At 35.9% G+C, this 21,516-nt stretch overlaps 1 protein-coding gene across 3 annotated transcripts in view; it reads left to right on the forward strand.

Moving 5' to 3' along the window:
• The window catches only part of MYO3B (myosin IIIB), a 197,205-nt gene that overhangs the window by 139,427 nt on the left and 36,262 nt on the right, over window positions 1-21,516 (forward strand). For all 3 annotated transcript variants that reach the window (XM_027462191.3, XM_027462192.3, XM_072040919.1), the window contains 3 exons: window positions 7,672-7,792; window positions 15,621-15,684; window positions 16,575-16,713. In XM_027462191.3, coding sequence (XP_027317992.1) covers window positions 7,672-7,792; window positions 15,621-15,684; window positions 16,575-16,713 — 324 coding nt within the window. The remainder of the gene's footprint in view (window positions 1-7,671; window positions 7,793-15,620; window positions 15,685-16,574; window positions 16,714-21,516) is intronic.

Consider the following 21,516-nt stretch of genomic DNA (forward strand, 5'->3'; position numbering starts at 1 on the left):
CCACCACCACACACACTGTTCCTTTGTAACCTGGCACTTGACAGTTTCAGTGACCAGTCTGGGTGAATGAGCATTAGGACTATAGGGTTAAGAGTGACACAGCATACCTCTGTTTGTATTAATTACACTGGCTGCTCCTCCTAGCTTTGGCACTGCACTCAATGAGGTACAATAACAATAATCCTCAACACATTTCTGTCTGCCTTTGGAAACCTCTATCTAGGACCTCTTTTTTGAAATTTCTTCTTGTGCACATTTGTTCTTCTCTACATGCGAATCATTTTGTGTTTAAAATCAAAGCTCATGCTTGCTAATGGTGGCTGTTTTCCAGGTTTTAAAATACACTGGTAATCTTTCTCTTGTTTATGTTACACTGCTCTAGTGCCTTGTGACATGGAGACAATAGCAAGTCCAAATCTCTCCCTTCCCTGCACATCTTATAATGTAAATGTATATTTCAAGGCAGCTTTTCAATGTGGTCACCTTTGCTTTATTTTTTTTTTAAATGAGCACTTTTGGGCAATGAGATTTATTGTTTGCATTTGTCATCCAGACATTAGCAAAACCGTGTAATTAAAATATATGTACTTCCCTCTCCTTTCCCCACCCCCATCTTCAAGCGGGCCTTGAAATTTAGGAAGCATTTGGCTTACATGTTTCTACAGAACAGCGCATATTGAAATTTGTTTTCCTTTCATCTCTTTCCCAATAAAAGCAGCCGCTCGGCTTATCCCTTTAGCTTCCTCAGAACTTCCTTTCAGAATTCCCGATCTATTACAGCACATTCACATACCAGAAACAAGATGCCTTTTCATGCTGTCAACCTTTTTCATCTGAAATGTAAATTAATTCTTGCTGGTACGCTTTGACAGAGATCAAAGTAGGGGTATTAACCTTATTGGGCCTTCTCTTCATCAGAATCAGTTCCAAAGACTGCAAGGGTAGTGTTAGGAGGCCAGTCTTCACTGTTATCTATGGCCCTCCTCCAGGCAGTCCTCTGTCTACAAGTCAGCATTTCAAAGGCGCTGATTTCTTTTGTAAATGACCTTATCATTACTTTAAACTGTGTGAAAAATGATTTGCCTGAATAATTCTTGCAGGATTATCCTGCTCATTTTAATTGTGGGGGGACTTCATTCAGATTCCAGGATATTGTTTAAGTGGTTTTGACAGCAAGTGATCATAGCCTGATATAAAGGAGGAACACAGCTCCTGATTGGAAACCTCTTGACTTGTTCAGATTGTTCATTTCTTGCAAGTCAGTCTTTGAGGTAAGCTGCATTTGCATTTTAAAAATAAACAGATGCCTTTCAAATACATGAGCTGGTGGTCTGGAGATCTCTGTGGGCCCAGCAGTTCGCTATCCATTGATGAAATGTTGGAAGAAAAAACAAACTTACAAAAAAAAACAACCCTCACAATATACATGAGGTTATATTTCCTAAGTGTATAATATTACACAAAAAAGTCATTATTTCAGAGGAGAGAAAACACCCTTACTAGGAAATAAAATATTTGTGAATTTAAATGAGGTGGGGAAGAAAAAGCTGCCCTACTTCAGCATATCTACCTTACAAGTTCTCAGAAGGCACAAATCTTATTAGATGCATGGCTAAAATGGTGCACAGGGTACATAAGACCTTTCCCACTCCTTCCTGTCATGCTTTTCTAAACTGTGAAGGTTAGAAGATGCCAATTTTTTAACTTAGAGAGGAATTGTGAAGAATGATTTTGTGTAGTATTTGCATTAGCAATACTTTGTACTTCTGTGTAAGTATTTATTTGTAATTGGGATTTGTATTGTTTTGATTTTCATCTACATAAAAATAAAAAGATTTTGTTAAAATAAATTATTTTTTAAAACTATGTTGCCAGATTCACAGCTGGTTCAAATCAGTGTATATCCACTGAATCATCTGACTGAAATGTTGCTCCACTGATTTGCCTCACATGGGAGTCTCATTTAACATTTCTTTGTATTAGAATAATACGTTAATTAGAATAAAAACAACAACAACAACAAAGAAACACCAAACAACAACAACAACAAACAGATAATTGAATTATAAAAGTACATTATCTAGTTATGATAGCATGTATTTCTATGTGGAGTGACTGTAGTCCTGAAAGACTTAAGGAAGGATTTTAATCTGTTTATTTCATTTGTGAGCTGACATTGCCAAAATGCCAAATGAGTGGTGCATGCGATTCACTTAGATCTGAGGTGACATCACTGAATTCATTTTAATTAGGCCCACTTTAGCCATCTGGAATATACTGTGCAACTCTGGTCAGGACTGAGTTTAACTATGCTTCCAGAGGTGAAAGGCAAATGACTAATCCATTGAGCCACCATCTCCTCCTCCAACACGTGCTCACACACTCACCATATGTCACATTGTATTGGAAAATTCTTTATCAAGAGCTAAAGATTTGGGTGCTTTTTTTTTTTTTTTTGATCTTTTCTTTCTCTCTCTCTCTCCCATCCCCCTTAAAAAATGTTATAGATGTTCAGAAAGAAACCAGATGAAGTATCCCTTTGCATTGCTTCCTTTATGCAACTTCTGCTGTGCAGCGTTGTTCGCTATTTACATAGATCTTATGTGAGCTTCTGGCAAAATTTACTCCATTACAAGAAAAAAAAAAAAGAGAGAGGGCTTCTGAATTACTGTAATACACTATTTCATATCTATAATAAATGTTAGTTTTTAATAAAAGTGTTACCTTTGGGTTTTTCATCAGCAAAGTTTAATGTTGACTTCAATAGCAGAAAAGGAGGTATTTCTTGAACAGTTTTTTTTTCTGTCAATATGTCCGTGTGTCTGCATGTATTCAGCTAATACTGTTGTAAAGATCTATGAACTGTGTAAAACATTCCAAAAATTTCTAAGATCTATGAACTGCATGAGCAAAATGTTCCAAAAATTTCTAAGCACTTCATAAATATATCTAAAAATACATCTATTTATTAATTATTCCTGAAAATAACAAGCACTAAGTAACAGATCCAGTTTTACTGTTTTATATCATCCATTTTCTTCCTTTCTAATAACATTCTCAGTTTAAGAACCACTGAAGAAATGTATGTGTTTGTCTTACTGGTAGCTGAACTGACTGATTGTATTACCCTGATTTCACATACAGGTCAAACCAGAAGGGTTTGTGCAAGCTGCACAGCTTTGGTTATCTTTACTTCTCCATCTCCTTGTGTATACTAGCTTAGGGCATCCAGTCATTCTTTACTTCTAGAATATACCCCTCTCTGAGCTAGGCTCTGTGTGGATATATCTGTGTTTCTTTTTAGTTTTCTCTCCTGTTACTGAGATTGAGAGGAGACCATTCTTACAGGATTTCGTGCCCTTGATAAAATCAGGAAGGGGACAAGAGGCCTTGGAAAACCTATTCCTTTTCCTTGCTGATATTTACAAACAGCTTCAGAGTCATCTGCACTTCATTTTTTTTGGCCAAGTCTCAAGACAGAACTTTTTAATGTAATGCAGAGTAATTAAAACTCATATGTCCAAGTGATGATGTACAGTAGTGACACCAGCTTTGATGGTGGCCTTGGCGAGTCTTCCTCTTCTTGGTACCCTGATTGCTAACACTTGTATGTGAGAACTTGTGACTTGCTTTCTTGTAATGCTTCCATCAAAGAACATAAGATGTGAGTTGTTTTTTTTTTTTTTTTTTCATTTTTTTCTTTTATTTTTTTTCCCTGCTACTAAAAATGCATCATCCAAGATCCATACAGATCCATCCAAGATCCTTCCATAGGTGAAAGAGGGGAAGCATTCATGGGACTCAGCAAAGGACATGACTCTCCATCTCTTTTACTGTTCAGTAAAATTAATTTGGCATGAAGTGAAGGATCAGATTCATGGACTCCAAATCCTCTCAGATGTTGGTAGTTAAGCTGCTGAATGCTCTTTTATCTAGGCAAATTAAGAAAGTTATATGCTGTTTGTAGCAAATGAACTTCTGATTACAAACTATGATGACACCTTCCATTCAGCAAACCTGAGCTTTCAGTTCCAAAGTTTTTCTTACACATTATCTCAGGTAATAATATAGCTTAAAAATGTGTCTGTGTAGAAAATGCCTATTTAACATGATTTCTTACAACTGAAAATGAATCCCTCTACTATTTTAAAATACTGCTTCATCTCTTTTCTTCGTAATTCTGGCATAGACCTTATTGTTTAGCTTTGATCTTTCTACATTGTGCTTCACCGTTAAGTCTGTAAGCATATATTTCCTATGGGAATCATGGGGAAAATGCCTGGACTTTTGCTATCTGGAATTGTGTAACTTTGCATGTAATGTATATGCTTTAGTACTTAGATCTTAGAATAAAGGTTTTTAACTGAAAAACACTAAACTTCAGACTTCCAGAGGTAAATATGTTCTTGGTTTGCTACCCGCTGAAGCTGATAGAAAACTTACTTCATGTGAGAACTGGTCGGCAGAAAAAGTAAAAATGCATGTCCTAAGTTGTGGCACATAAACTCTTTAACACTGAATGACTAATTAGAATGCTAAAATTTAGCTCCATTCCTCTGTTACTTTGAGTTTAGATCCTGTCATCATTGGCTATGTAAAGATTAGGGTTAAAGATACAGTTGCTGTAAAGTTTGGAATATAGAATGCATAAGGTGAAAATGAGGTGACAGCTGGTAATCATTCTTCTTCAGTGATGCAGTGATTGTTCATGGAGCACTAGCAACATGAGTCTGCTAATTTCACACTCTTTGAGCCAAGTGCTTAGTGTCAAAACCAGCACCAGTCAGTAATGCAAATTGCTGTGATGGAGCAGCTTCCCAGCCTCTCAGACTCCCCCAGTAGAATTCTCTGCATATGAATTTCCTTTGAAACATTATAGATCCAGTTAATAAATGCTGAGAAGATGCAGTCCTACATATTCTTGATGAACTTTTGAGAGAGAGATGTTTGTTTATCCTGCTACTTCAGTCAAAGGGAAAGTAGGAAAAATACAGCCATTTACCTGTATGATTCAAGGTACTCTAGAAGAACATTAGAAACCAGCTTGTGGAAAGGTTAAGTTGAAGAGGAATTGGTACTGAAAATATTTATGGAAACAAAAGTCAGAATAAAAATTACATTTACAAAATGAGATAAAGCAGTTTATATGCAGTGAATGAAGGAAAAGCCAAAATGGATTCCACTGTCATTAATAAGTTTCTGGTGGAAAAAAACAAAACAAAACAAAACACAACATGGCAGGTATTGGGGTTGATTTTATATACACACACAAAACAACTGAAAGTTAAGAAATTACTAGGAAGAAAACTGAAGTTTATCTTACTCGTTCATTTATTTCAGTGCTTCTTTATCTTTCCAGTAGTCCACAGACTGACTGCTACTCAGCATGTTTCAGCTGCAGAGAGATGGCCGCTGGCCAGTTGTCTTTGCTGCCAACATCAGAGTAGGCTCCTTGTCTGGTCAGTGGGGGATAGTTAAGGATTGGAAGCCTGATCGCATGGGGCAAGTGAGTGCTTGGCTCATCTCTGCCAGATAGGCAGACTTTTCCAGTCTGATTATTAAGGGCAGAAAGTTCCTCAGCCTCGTGATACCTGAGCTCTGTATTCAGTACAACACCTCAGCAGGCCTGGCTTCTGTCGTGTCTTCTGTAAAGTGAATGGTTATTTATTTTAGTAATCTCCCATTAAAAGGCAATTTTTGCTGCTTCTTATCCTGGAAACATCAGTAGCAGTGAAAAGCTTAGATTGTTATGGTGCATTTTATACTATAGCTTGAACCATTCAGATGGTTTTATTTTCTTATATTGCACGAGTAAGTGAAACAATGCAGGTTTTTGTGGAGGTAGTGGCTGGGAAGAAGGCTGTTAACACTATCCAGGAATTAAAATAGAAAAGAGGGGATCAGTTACAGCCTTTCCTAAAGGAAAGAGCAGATGTGATCAGGGTAGCTTTATTTTTTTTCCTCCATTACCTTTTAATTATGAAAAAAAAAAGGCTAAATTTATGAGTCATTAAATGAAAGGAAAAGAAGAACAGTTATCCCTTAATTTGTTAATAAGCATGAGATTCCAAATTCTACATTTTTTTTCTCAGTTAGGTAAGTAATGGTTCTGTTTTCATAAAATAACAGGCACGAGATACAGGAAAAACTTCTTCATCTTCTGTCATCTTCTCTGTTCTCAATTTATTTTCTTTATAATCTCTATTCTACCTCTTGCTTTCCCTGTGTAATCTAGATTGTTATTTTGATGCTGATCCTACATGAGGTGGTCCTGCACTCTATTTCTGTGTCTATCCTGCATCCCGCTGTAATATTTAACCCTAGATTCTAGACTCCAATAATAAGGATCTATTCCTCTTCTTTTGGTAATTATTCCACAAACTGACCCTGTGTTTTTGCATGCATTTAGTGTGCTTAAAAGTTTTTTCCTGGACTTTTTCCCCTCCTCAAAATCATAATATTTCCTAACTTTATTTCCAATTTTCTTTTACATGTTGTTTCACAGTTTCTAAGTTGCAGTCCTGCTGTGCTAATAAGCAGCTCCTCTCCTTCCCAACTGTCAGCCTTCTTGTACTGCAACTTCTTGTTGTATTGCAATTTCTCTTAAACTATGGCATTGATGCCGCATTTAGTTTCCGTTTTTCAGCCCTTTCTTCCCTTTCATCAGGATAGTTCTACTTAAAATAATGGTTAATATAAACCCTAAAATAAATAAAATTTAAAAATTTACAGTTTTAATTGTACGTTGCAATGCTTTTTAAAGTCTTTTGTCATAAGTACAGCATATACCACTACTTCTGGTTCATGCTGGAGGTTTACTACTAACTACTCACAGATGTCAAGAATTCCAGTGAATTCACATTAGATAAAGCTAATGATGTAATTAAATTATTTAGGTACCCAAACCCAGAGACACTCCATGGAAATAAAGAGTGTAGATATCTTCAAAATGTTATTCCTTATTTTATTATTTAAATTCCTATTCCTTATATTCCTTATTCCTTATTCCTTATATTCCTTATTTAAAGGCCAATGTTATTGCCCTTTTCTTTGTCATTTCATTTCACTGCATGCTTGCTACTTTGTTTAGTATTTCTAGTATTCTTAATTAATGGTATAAAGTCCAATCTATGTAGATATTTTTCCCCCAGAATCATTTGTATGAGAGGCATTTCAAATATTTTGTAATGGTTATGGTTCACTGAGAAGTAGAAGTTGTTACAATTTCTTCTAGTTTTAACTGAATGCATCTCCCTCTGGCTCCCCACCCCTCTACAATAAAAGTGGATGAAACTTTTCATTCTGTAAAATTCCAAGCAGCTCAAATCATAGGAGTGGTGATTAGAGAAGGTGTTTTGAGAATGATTTTCTACTGCATGTTTAAATACATTCCTATTTAAATTAGGCATGTTCTCCTTTCAGTACCCCTATTCCTTCCCGGGGCTGTGCCAAATGGTGACTATAATAGTGAGAGCAAAGCCCTGTATAATTTCAAACTGTTGCAAATACTGCAAACATTGAAGCACCCCTGTGAGGTGCTGAGTGCTCTTTCTGCCCACTGGTTCAGTAAAAGTTGAAGGCATTCAGCTCTGAACTGTATGTAGAGCCAGGTGCCAGTCTGTGTTCCAAGCTCTGCAGAGTTTTTCTCTGATGCATAACTATGTTTTTCAGCTTTCAGGGGATATATTGTTCGTAAAAACTACTCAAGACTGAGAAACAGCACTGGCTGTGCAGCAGATCCTCAGCATATGAGCAGCTGCTCTACCTCTGATTTTGGCTGTGAAGAGCACTGGTGAGTTGAATCCTTTGTTGTCTGTTATCTACAGAAGTCATTTTCCACACAATAAAATCTGAAAGGAGCAGGCATGCCATCATGATTCAGCTGGCACTTGGGGAACTTGCCATTTTCTGAAGATGAGCACCTGTAGGTTAATCAGCCCCCCTACCAGCTTAGTCATCTCAGTGTTCTCCAAGAAAGTGAGGTTAGATTTATTTGCAGTTTGTCCTGGGTTGCTGTCCTGTTTCTATGGACTTCTCAGAAGTACACAGAATACCTCTGACTGCAGACAGACTTGTAAGTGCTCAGCATTTCAAAACTAATTGCAGCACATTACTAAATTCTCAGGAATTGAAAGGTACCTTTTTGCGTCTGTAAACCTTCTTGCAGACCTGCAGTGAGATAGGGAAAAGAGCTGTAAAAAGCAGTTGGCCAAGTCACTGGCAGAAAGCCTAAGCTTAACCATGGTGCCTTCCTCTTTGTAGAGGAAGGATGTTTTAAGTCTTCTTACCAAGGGAGTCATTCCAGACAAATGTTGCCCTGCGCCTTCTTGGGTAGAAGAGGGAACTGCTAGGTCTTTAGCTCTTGTCAAAGTCTCTCTCTCCAACAGTGGTCTAGGGAAGATGGTTGCATTTGCTGGAGAAATCCCTTTGATTAGCAGGTTTCAGTGACTAAGAGTTATGAGATCTCTCCTTATGTGGGATAGGCATCAGGAAATCTCAGTGCTTCTTCTAGTTCTTATTTCTGTTATTTTATATCATTTCTATACAGCATAAAAAGCCAGGTTCTGTTACACCTCTTCCAAGTTCTCTGAGGAAATCAGTAACTTATATTACAGTAGACTGTAATTATTCCATTGAGAAAGTTTTATTGTTTTGTTTTATTTTGTTTTCTAAATTACCACTAACTTCTCTGAAATGGTATTTCTGCTTTCTTTTTGTCAGAACATTGAGTTATGTTTACTTCCATGTGAACTTTGGTTGATTTAGGTTGAATAACGTCTGCTAAATGCCTTGGTGCATTAAATGATTTTGTTCAGGTGTAACCACCTGCATCCTTCCAGGTTAATAATGTTCCAGAGTTTCTCTCCCTTGCAGTAGTCTGATTTCAGTTAAAAAATAAAAAATAAATAAATGTTCAGGCAGGTGGACAAGGACAAAAAAAATACATAAGTACAGTTCTTGGTTATGTTATTCAGTGAAAAGAATGAGTATGCTGCAATTTACTGTCGTGGCTCTGTCCTTGGGTTTCCTCACTGCATACTGGAATAATGAGTTTTGTAATTCCAATTTTCTTTCATGTGTGCAGCTGCCTCTGTCTGTTAAGTACTTAAGAGAGGTGATCTTGTGATCTCCTTAGAACTACTGATGATTATTACATCAATACATCAATATGGATTACATAAATATTTGTTCTGCAATCTGCAATAACGGTATAAAGCAAGAGCTAATAATATATTACCAGTTCTTTTGGGCACCCCAAATTCCTATTATTTACAATGTAATTAAACATTTTGTCTTTTTAGTATTCTAGTTTTCACACAAACTTGTTTGAAGGCAGACGACCTCTTTAAACTTCTATTTCATCTGTTTTGTATGTAGTTAGCCAGGAATGGTTTTCTTCCCATTCTAAATTAGACTGTTTCTGGAATTCCTCATTGCTTTCCAGACGAATGTATTTTTCTGGATTAGCTAAATTTTGATTAAGTGTACATCCCTTGAGGCTCATGAACTTTTTACAGTCAGTAGCTGTTGAGGTGAATTTGGGCTCTGTGAAGATACAGACTTCTAAAGGTATTCAGTCAGTGAACTTACATTGAAATCAATGTCTAAATGCCCTTAAATATTTAGCTTGAAGGTGGCCATGTAAAATACATTGGCCATTCAGTTCGTGCACTCGCTTCTGATTGCTGTACATAATCAGACAGGTAATAAAACCTTCTTTTGCCTGGAATTGCTTAACTGCCACTACTGCTGGTAGTTCTCAGTTTAAAACCCAACAAATTTTGCAGTTCGTTTCCCTAATCCTGTAAATTTATCTGTGATGGCCTCAGGTTCCAGTGATTTCAGTGAGACTTGAAACTGCTGAGCATTTCACAGGTGATGTTCAGAATCTTAGGACTAAACCTTTTAACTTACTTCCCATAAAAAGACTTGCTTCTACAGGTAGCTGTTAGGGGCTGTTGTGTTTTAAGCATATGGCTGTTCAGTCCTACAGGAAACTTGTAGGAAACAGGAAGGCTGATGAATAATAGCACAGATGTTTAACACAGTAGCTTGTAATCTTTCCCTAGAGAAGGCAGCCTCACTGTGGCTTCACATACCATTGAATTGAAATGTATAATAATAAAATATTCTTTTGCATTTATTTTCCTGTAAGGAGTTTTGGAAAGTGAAGAATAAGCTGTAAAGTACTCAGGATCAGAAAGAAAACTTACATACAGATTTCTTCTGTTTTATGCACAGGAATATAGCAATACATTTAAACATACAACAAACAACCTGCTTCAAAGGTCTGATTATTGTAATGTATATTAAAGTATGAACAAAAATACATGGGCATGACAGTTAAGGCATTTGGAAAGTTATAGGCAAAGAGTGTTTATCTGTGATTCTCTGTTCGTCAGAAAGTATGTATCAGTTAAGTTCCAGAAATCAATCTATTTCTGACTGGTGGCCTGACTGATGAAGTAGAGTCTGATTACTGAATTTGTATCATTACCAAGTTAGTGATGGTTATAAGATTTTAGGAGGACTGGATTAGAATTAGAAGCAGTTTCATGGGCTATAATGAATCTCAAACTGAATGTTAGTCAGTGATGGCATGCTGCTCCAATAGTAGTAGCAATTAGAATACATACTACATCACCTGTGCATCAGAACATTTTCTCACCACTTTCAAGATCTCAGTTAATGCTGTGTATTAGACTCCACACTTCAAGAAAATGAGGACATCCCTTGGTAACACAAATGATCCCAGATGCATATAATATTGTCTAAAGGGGGAGATTATAAGGGAGATGGAAGACTAAGGGTACATGTGGTAACATTTCTCTAGTCATGAGAAGCTGATGTAAAAAGGAATGGAACAAATTGTTCTCCACCGAGAATCAGGTGAGCTTGCATTGCAGTGAAGGAGAGCTAAGTTAAAACTAACAAATTCTCGTTAATGGTAAGATGAGTTAAGCCTTGTGTAGGTTACCTGGAAAGTTTTGACATCCCCATCACTGTAGCTTTTAAAAAAATAAGTTTAGACAAGCTTATTAAAAAAAAAAAAAAAAAAGAAAAAAGAAAAACAAATTGTATCTGCTTTTACTCTGAAAATGGATTTGTTTTATATGACTTTCCAAAATTCTTTTATTATTCCTAAACACAATGACTTCCTGAAATGTAACATCTCTGTGCCAATGGGTTTGTAATTACAAGCCAACCACCACTTTTATAGCATCTTAACACTAGCAGCTATTGCTGCATCAATGTAAGAAATAAGTATACAAATTGTTCTAGAGGAGTTCTCCTTGACTTGGAACAGCATTGTTGCCATGCCTTGAAAATGAACATCAGGTGGGGGAGAGAAACCCTCAGATGAATGCCATCAGGTCCTGGTGATTTAAAGCTTATGTCTTCTTCGCATTTCTCCATAATTTCCTGCTTGGATAATTTCAGTTTCTGTCAAGACTGCACTGTGCTTTCTTGTAGAAGCCATCTCTTGAATAGGAATTTTGATTTCTTTCCACAGCAAAAGCCGATATAAAAGCATTCTGTTTTCCTTTAATTGCTTCACTTTCCTACTTGTAATCACAGCAAACATTGAGGTGATTGCTTGTGATGGAAATAATTCAAAGAAACCCATTGCACTTGATTCTGCTGACTTATCAGCTTCTAACTACTGGGCAGTTCAAAACTTTGAATAGTTACTCGCGACTTATAAAGGTATAAGTGGAAATAGAATTTGGGCAGAATTTTTTAGTGTAATCTTTTTTTTTTTTTTTTTTTCTCCCTCCTCATCCCTCTAGAAATTTTCATCTATCCATACTGAAATATTTTTTTTCTGTTTGGAAATATGTTATTCCTGCAAAATAAGCTTTATTCTTCCTAGTGGAATATCTGGGAGTATTTGTAACATTTTGAAAAGCATTTAAATGAGAAAAGTCCAAATTGCATTGACTTCTGAGTAGAGTTATACTTGCAATGTTCAGAATGACACCAAAAACACAGCTATCTTTTTCAGTGTAAATTAGTCTGCTCTAGTGTTTTATGCAGCTATGATTTGACTACTTTCAAAGGACAGTATGACTATACACTATACAGATGTGTAGACAGACCCTAGGAATCAGTGTTTCTTCTTTTGTCAACATGTCTTGCTAATTCAGTGATTTATATAGTCTGTACATGAAGACTGAGGTGTTAGAGCTAAGTAGCTGAACATTCAGCAGCAAATTTCTGTTTTGCCTGACTGAAACCAGGTATGTGAACCTAGATCTCTTGTGTTCTTTCCAGGTAAGCTGACTGAATCTCATCTCCATGACCTAAACACTGTTTTCCTGCACATGTGGAAAGTAAAACTTTTTGGAAATGATAGAAAAAGCAGTTTTGTCAAAGATACCCATACCTCAAAATCAACCTCAGATTCCACATTTGAAAATGTTAGCCACCATCACTAATTGGCTCGTGAGCTAGCTGCTGCTGAGCTGCCTCCCTGTTTATGTTTCGTTTTCGTAGGCATATAATACCAGACAGATTTTCAGAAGAGCTCAGAGCCAGATCTCAAGGTGCTCAGCATCTGCAGATGATGTCATGTTTTTAGAAGTGTTCCCTGTCAGTTTGACATCTGAAATGATGCCTGTCTTGCAGTAGTTGCTTGTCTTTTAGTAGTCTTGCTTCATTTCCTTTTGTGTGTTTTGTTTTGTTGGGGACAATTTACCACCACCTCAAGCCCAGGACTGTTCCTCACCTGTACATGACTTATGGTAATGAATTCCTGATTAATGGTAAAATGTTTTAGAAAATCATTAGTGATGCATTCCTGAGCACCCTTGAAGGTTCTCTGTTCTGGAATTTGTCATGCAGAAATGTAGAGCTACCTGTCAAGTTTTCTGTTTGTTTGTTTGAGTAAAAGCTAGTAAGCATCAAATGCAAGCTTCTATCAGCAACAGCAGATTTTGTAGGAGGATGGAGTTTATTGTGCCATATGCTGCCTAACTTACAATTGTTCTAGTCAGAAACATGGTGCCATTGGATTCTGACAGAGAATCAAGGTCCTAAGGGCTTCAGAATTCCAGAGGCTGATTTTTGTTAGCTTAAGGAGTACAGAAGGCAGGTTGCTGACCTGTACCTTCAAGCTTTAAGCATTTGGACAACGTTCTAGCCCTGACAAAGTTAAAGTGTTGGCAAAACCATACTAAATTCTAGATTCTTTTAGAACGTATAGATTAGTTCAAGCTGCAGATTTAGATCCAGATCCAAAACACTCAAAATCTGAATATTAAATTTAGATCATGATTCATTCCTTTTTGGCATGGTGGTCCACTTACAACATAGTGATCCAACAGCAGATTTTCATTTAAGCATCCTCTGTAGCAGTATTTGAGGATTATTCATGATTTTTCTTTCATACTAGGTTTATTTTCTGCATTGGCGGGGGGAGCGAGGGTTTATGAATCATGTCAACAAATGCTTGAGTAATTTTGGGCAAGTTGTCTAAGTAATCCTGTTATATAGTTATCTAAACAATATATATACAAGAGAAATATCAAAAAAGAACTTTATGGACAATATGGTACATGCTGAAATGCAAGGTTGAATGTAATCCTAGACATCTTTTGTACTTTCCTTTTTACAGGAAAGTTTTTATAGAAGTATCTTTTGATACTTCTGGTATCTTTTTGATTCTACAGAATATCTACTACTACGGAATATCTTTTTTACAGAAGTATCTCAGAACAAAATTAGAAAGCTTTTTTTAAATGGATTCCTTAATCTTCTTTAGGAAAACACCATCAAATATAAATTAAGTTTGGACATTATGTTTCTCTTTGCTTTCTTAGTGTCAAAGAATAAAGGGGAAGAAAAATCCCCCAAACCTAACAAGCAAATCCAAACTTCATTCATAAAATTCCAGAAAAGTTGGATGCTTACTGTGCTCGTGAATGCTTCCTTTTGTTTCCACACCCCAAGATAGCTTCTTGATGACAATGATACTGTCTTTATTATTGTGATCAGTTTGTAGCAAATCAAGTCAGCCCCTTGAGCTTTCCTAAAACCTTCAGATAAAGTTAACCTAAGAGCTTAAACCCTATTGCAATATAAGGCTTGAAATATTTTAGCAAACTGGATACCCTAGAAAAAATATATCATTAGGTCAGAGGTTGGACTTGATGATCTTGAGGTCTCTTCCAACCTAGGAATTCTGTGATTCTGTGTGATTCTGTGATCTAATACATATGCATGGTGATATACAGTTGTCAGATCCGATAGGTAACAGTTTGGAATGTTCCAAGACCTTCAGTAATGTCATTTTAATTTAAAGTATTTTTTAAAGCTACATTTTAAAGGTAAAATGCACATGTGGCCAGACATTTTTACAGATTTCAATATGTTCTATTGTAACATGAGTCATTTATATTTAATGTAGCCAACTGAAACACAACTAGTGACAAAAATGAAATTTGAAGTAACACACGTATTTTTTGTTACTCATTAAAGCAGATTTTGTCCTTTATGTTTTCCCCTACCACTGTGCCTGAAAGGGCTGAAATGTGTTCAGTTTTAATAACTGAATAAGTTAAACCGAAAAAGCTTTCTGCCTTAAACAGCCTTTTCCCGTCTATGAGTGTATGTCGTAAGCTGAAATCTATGACTGAAGCTTACATTTCTGATGTTTTTATCTGTAAGTAGAAGTACAACTGCTATTAATTGTATTTTCAGAAAGATTGTGAGGGAGGTGGTAAGTAATGATGAAATGACTGAGGCATGTTTTGACAAACAGAAAATCTTGCTTTTAAGCCCAGTTATAGGACCGTGAGCATATAAAATACTCTTTATGAACCTCAGTTGTTGTTTTTTTTTGTTTTGTTTGTTTTTGTTTTGTTTTGTTTTTTAAATCTGGCAAATGGAATTGGTAGCATCTTTTGTTTGGGTTTGCATAGCTAAAGATTCTGGAGCAAGCCTTTCTGGGTGGACTTCAGTATTGAAGAAATCCCTTGACTACAAAGGCCTAACAAGGATCAGAGCCTGCAGAAGGATTTTATCACACTTTGGTTAGCTTTAATGAGAGCAGGATTTGGCCTCTAATATTTGTATGGTGACAAAACACGTAATGGTAAAATAATAAAAATGCAGACCAAGTTCATCTAAGAACTCTTACTCCTTGCTCTGTGCTTAATCCAAATGTCTAAAAATCACAAAGCCATGCATCTCTCCTCTTCCTCCTGTGTCACATTTTCTGAGTGCCCAAGTTTGATTTTTTTCTGTGAAAACAGCTTTTCACAGACTCTGGAAGAAAAAAAATGTTTCATGTAAAATCTTGTCAAATTAATTTTAATAAATTACTCCAATTTCATAGAATTCTCATAAACTCATTTTACACGTATGCACATATCCACAATTTTTTAATGTCAAATAGATTGCTCGTAGCCAGTTACTGTGTTTAATGACATGCACTTCCTTACAGAAGGAAATGGGACTGGTCTGTGTTTTCTCTGAATTGATCATATGTGCATATTTAGAAATTAGGGATGGGGAAAAAAGGAAAAGCATCAAAAATGTGTGTGCCTGTAAGCCTTTTACAAGAGTGAAGAAATTACAGTATTTAAACTACATATTTTATTTTTCTTTGTTTTTAGGCAGCAAACCAATAACCAGTCTTCTCCTGTGGTGCCTGATTTTCTTGACAAACAAACAAAAAAGGTACTACTAAGTTTGTATTCTAAACCAACATTGCATTGTAACTTCAAATTCCTGAGTCCACAGTTCTGCAGTGTGTTCATGGCTGCTTGGCATAGCCAGCTGAACATGAAACCGTTAGTGATGTTTTGAAGTCTTTGAGACAAAAGCCTGCTTGCTAAGAACTTTAGTTCTGTAGAAAGACAGGGAGGTACAGCGAATAAGAGAATCAAAAGGCTGGAAATTTGCTGCTGAGAATAAATGCTAGCTGCTCCCTGAGGTGATTTGTCTGTGCACTTCACTTTCTACAGATGTTAGAGCCTCTTTTTTAGTAAGGACCTGAGGTTCTTTGGTAGCACTTTGATATCCTGCTCGAATTCAATATGTGAAATGGAGGAGTCGCTCTGTGACTTGGAGCACAGCATAGTCTTTGAAGTCTGATCCAATTTTTGCTGCTTACCATTTGATGTTGAAAGGATGAAATGGAGAAAATGTACAGTTTTTGCCAGTAACTCTGCTGAGCATATGTAAGATTAAAAAAACAAAATCCCTTGGATGATGTACTTAGAAATGTTAAGCAGATTAATACCTTCCTATAGCTTTTTTTTTTTTCTAAAGATACAAATTAACTATGAGAGGAAATCAGCATGCAGTGCATGCTATGATTTACCTGCATGAGGAGAGGGGATAAATAAGTTAAATGGTAAAAAGTAAACAAATGTTTGTGACGTGGATGCTAAATCAGTGCTGCTGAAAGCCACAAGAATTTTGTGTAACCTTAATCTAGCATTAGTCATTTATTGGAGCTGTAAAAAATATGAAGTTGCTCTCTGTGATATCACAACTATAAGTTATCGTGGCAGAGTGAAATCAATTCATTTCTTGAATGCCTAAAAAAGCTTTCTTTATTCCAGAAGGATTTGAATGAGATTTCTGCTTCTCCGTTTATTGTAAAAAAATCATTCAAAATGAATGACTCACAGTCAATTAGCCAATCCCAGGCAGTTGCAGACCATCAGTTGTCACGTCCCTTGAGATCCCCTAAAAAAGGAGGTAAGAAAAATACCAGTGTAACCATGATTTTTTGTTTACTATCTGTAAAATACATGTTGTCAGCATGTGAATTGCTTTATGTATTCATGAGGTCTTTTAACAATCCCTTGGAAGGCAGGAAACATAAAGGAACTAACTAACTTCTACATGTTTTCAAACTGGAAATATAAAAAAGCCTTAAATACCTGAATTACAGAGGCAGAAGTATAGAGATTTTTAAAAGACAGTTTCTACTAAAAATGTGGTTAATAATCTTGAAATACCTTTTTAATGAAATGAAATTGGCTTTTGAGAGCTTCAGCTTTCCTTTGCCTTCCAGCCTCAAAAGTGGAAGACAGTAATGAAATCTCTTATGTTTGGCAGAATGAAAGACAACTTGTTTGTTTACACTCACAATGATTCAGTCAGCAACACAGGAACATCTGCAATAATTCTAAAATCTGTGCAATGTGGTTTCTATTTTATTTGCTGACACGTTATTTTTGCCATGGTCAGCATCAGTTTAAAAACTTTTTAAGTATTATGACATTTTTTTGAGTTTTAGCTGATATGACTTTTATTCCAGGAAATCAATACCTATCAAAATATTCTTCTATGTCACTGTAGTTATTTAGTGCTTGCAAAATCCCTGAATTTAATACTGTATCACAGAATACAGTCCACAATTTAAGATGAAGTAGATCAATAAGTGATACCTCTATCTATTGTCAACATATAAATGATAATACATGAACTTCCAGGTTACTATTAAAAATGAATTGTTCATAATCTTGTGTCATATATAAGCATTTCTATTTATATATTTAATGAGACACCTTTCATCTTGTTAGTCTACAAATATTTATCTGAATACTTGGGACCTAATCCTGCAAATTAATGTGTTTAGGTTTTACAGAGTTCAGCTAAACAATTTACAAAATTAAGTTAAGAAGACAGATATATGTATGGAGACCCTTCTGTTATAGGAAATAATGTAAATTCAATGTTGTTAGTCTTCTACACAGGAATAATGTTTTCCACACTAAAAACAGAGTTGCACATAAACACAGCACTTTGAGAAATACATTATATTCTCTTCACTCATTTCATTCTGTATGGGTTTTTGAATCCATAGTGTGGGACTTCAGGGGATGTGTGCATTAGAATCTTAAATTATTGCATGTTAAACAATAAACCTGTCAAACAAAATATCTTCATTGCAGCAAACCTCTTGAGAAAGGCAGTCAAGGCCCAAATCTGTCATCCTTACTCTCAACGGGCATTGTATGTTATCCTGCAACTAGTCTTCTTGAAATCAGTGACATCGTATCTGAAGTAAAACAATTAGAGTAAAATTGGCAGAATTACACCCTTAGCAAGCATCTCATTCAGAGCCATTGCCAGTAATTCAGAGAGACTTCAGAAAATGTGAAGTGGTAGAAGAATACAAGTTGAAAAAAAGAGAGAAAGACAAAATTCTTCTGAACGATTTAAGAAACATGTACACATAAAAGACTAAGCATTAAAGAATTTCTCAGTTAAGCATTAAGAAATTCAGATAGATGATCCTATAAACCAGCTTCCATGAATGACTGTTGAGGAGGTAAACCTGCTGAAGAATACCAACTTCTTTTTAAAATCACAGTTTGCATTCAGAAATTCAGATGCCCTACTCAATCTGTATTCAGTCTTTGTGCATGAGGTATACTTTTAAGCACAGAATATTTTTAGACCTGTTGTGAAAATGAAGTGAAATAGGAAATTTCAAACATTCCTTTTGGAATAAGAACATGTATACAATACATGGATTTTATAACATAGGACTCTACTACATAAGCTGTACTTCACAAAGCAAAAAGCTGTCCACTAGGTGGTCCAAAGAATGAGGAAACTGTTAGTTTTCATAATGAAACCTTACTCTGCAATGTTACACATTCATCTTGAATTCTTCTTAAGCTTCACTGCAGTCAGAACTATTCTGTCATTGTGCTGGTAGTGCTATGGACCTGGAGCACAGAGACAAACAGAAAAAAAGACTGTGATAGGGTTCTGTACTGGTCTGTGACGCAGTTCTGAAGCAGTGTTGATGTTTGCTGAAGAAGGGAGTCTTTGTATCTAGGCTTAAGCACAAAATGGAGGATAGGCAGCTCACTTGTCTTAAGGCCTCATTAGAGTGAAGCTCTAGTGCAATTGAAGGGAAACAGAATACAAAAGAGAGAAAATACTTTTTACAAGTTGACACATTTCTGTATTTATGAATGTATTTATTAAGTAGACTAATGCAGGACCTGGCTCTGCTCTGCTCAGAAATTTCTGCTAGGGTGCTGGGGAAGTGCTAGTAGCAAAGCCAAGGAGTCTATCCAGTGTCTTTGATGTGACACACTCTGCCTGTTGTTATCCTTTTTTGTTAGGATGGAAAGGGGAGTCCAGTCAATGCTAACAACCCTGAAATGCAACATTCTAGTCACAAAAAGTTTGTAGAAGAAGAATGAAAACAATACAGACATAATCTCCAGAGGCCAAGTAGCAATATTCTCTTAGAATAAGTAGTGAGAATGTTTGAAATAGTTAATGAGAAACAGGTGCTTCATAAGGAGCTGACCAGTGTAACTTTGACTCAAAAGTAAATACAACTGGTATTTTCCTAAATGAAAATGCAACAGGTTCATAAAAAGCTAACACTACCTCCACATTGACCAGAGGATGACATAACTCTTAATGCTAACACAGACATTTTAAACAAGTGAGAACATAAAAGTCTCTGGCCATGTTCACTCGTGGGAGAACAGGATATGTCTGCTGATGACGTTTAAATTGTGTTTTGCACACTTTTATCTGCAGTGTTGAAAGTTTGAGAGGCGGAGAAGTTTGCCAGGGTTCTGAGATGTTCTGAATTATGCAATCTGCAGCATCCCCAGCCCCATTCTGAAGCTGAGGTAGTGAAACTTGTACTGTAGTTGTAAAAGTCAGAATATGTAATATGCCCTTTGATTTTATATTTCTTAATCTTTCATACTTTCAAAACTATTGGAAATTAAGAGTTAGCATGTTTATTTTTAATTTTGCTCTTTTTTTTTTTTTCCCCTCCTTTTCTGGTAAAGCAATCATCAAATGCAGTTTAGTGAATGTAGCTGAGTTGGGTTTGAAGAAACGTGAAGATAATCACTGTTTCTTGCACTGGTGGAGGACAAGTATACAAGTATATAATCAAATGTGCTAAGTTATTGCTTGACAGGGAAGAAGGCTGCTGCCCACCTTAGACAGTACTGTAGACAAGTTTAGTAAGGAGTGTTGTGTGCATGGGAGATTACTCCCCCAAAGTTTATTCTGTTGTTGTCATCACAGAGGTGATACTTACAGGTTCATCATCCTAAACAGGAAATTCATTATCAGTTCATTAGTTGCTAGAGCTTAATTTCAGTTTTAAACAAGTGATCAGCTTTCATTCTTTCAGGACCACAGTCTTGCTGAAACTTAGTCCATGAAACATTTTCAGAAAATATCCCCCTATTCCATCTTGTTTTTCTGAATTGTTTTGCTGTGTATTGTCTCTTTAAAGAAGATGAAGAGACAAATATTTCTGGGGAGGCAGAAGGGTTCTGTGTGATAGCCAAAGGTGTTGTGTTGTGTTGCCTTTGAAAGTCCTTTGTTGCTTTCCTTAATTTAAAATAAGTTGTCTAAATTAAAAATGCATCTACTTCTCTTTGTGTGTAAATACAAACCTTGATTTCTTCTGATAACTGACAGATCTGCCAGAGAGAAAATGAAATCCTTATTTATTGGGCACGATCAGATTTCCAAAGCAAGTAGAATCGGACTACTTGATCATGCAAATTCTTTTTCTGAAAGCACAAAAATTCTTCTGAGCAGAGCCCAAGGGATGAGGACACTTGTCACCTCAGAATTGTTTGAAATGAATGAATGAATGTGACCATATGCGACATTTTTTAAGTCATTTTATAGACCAAAAACAAGATTGTGAAAACAGCAGTGCAAGGAAGAGGTGATTTTAAGAGTAATAACAAGATTACCTGCAGTGTTGGTCTCAAACAAGTAATGAGCCCTTCCACAGTACTTCTGCTCACAGGTAGGACACCAGTCCTAATGTTTTAAATTAAATTAAAATTAAAATTTTATTGTTTTAAATTGGGAAATAATTTAGCCTTAACTAAGATATTGTTAGCTATTCCAGTTAGCAAGCAGTTATTGTTTTAATTGTGCCATCTATTTCTGATTAACAGAGGAGTTCATGCTGTGGTTAACCAAAGCCGTCCTTGTCTCTACCATGTGGTACCAAGTCCTAACTCATACTTGGTAGCATGTTTTAAAAGCATAAGCATAACAACACCAGCAGTTGCTATAGCTGGTTACACTTTTGCAGTAATTTTAAGAGGCACTGGTGCAATTGTTTCAGGAAATCCACTTAATCAACAAAATAAATTTCATAGAATTTATCTGCATTCTTAAGATAGTCAGGTAAATGTTTTCTTGAATCAGTGTTCATGAGATCTTAAACATGAAGAAACTAATTAAAAACATGTTTAAGCGTTTTGCAAATATCTTGCTTAACATTACTAGTAAATTGATTTCAGATACTTTCTATTGTCATTTTTTTAACATTCTGTAAAGTAATGTTAAAGATCTGAATATAAATTTAAAGAGATATCTCAGAAGGTGAATGAAAATATATTTCCTTGGAAAGCCTTTAGAACTTGTTTGTACTGAGAAAAAAGACGTGCAGCTCATTATGGTATACTTGCATATTGTTGAAGTTGTATTTACTGGAAATTGTATGTAATAATATTCACTAACATATAAACAATG

The sequence above is a fragment of the Anas platyrhynchos genome, chromosome 7, assembly GCF_047663525.1.
Source record: "Anas platyrhynchos isolate ZD024472 breed Pekin duck chromosome 7, IASCAAS_PekinDuck_T2T, whole genome shotgun sequence".
NCBI lineage: Eukaryota > Metazoa > Chordata > Aves > Anseriformes > Anatidae > Anas > Anas platyrhynchos.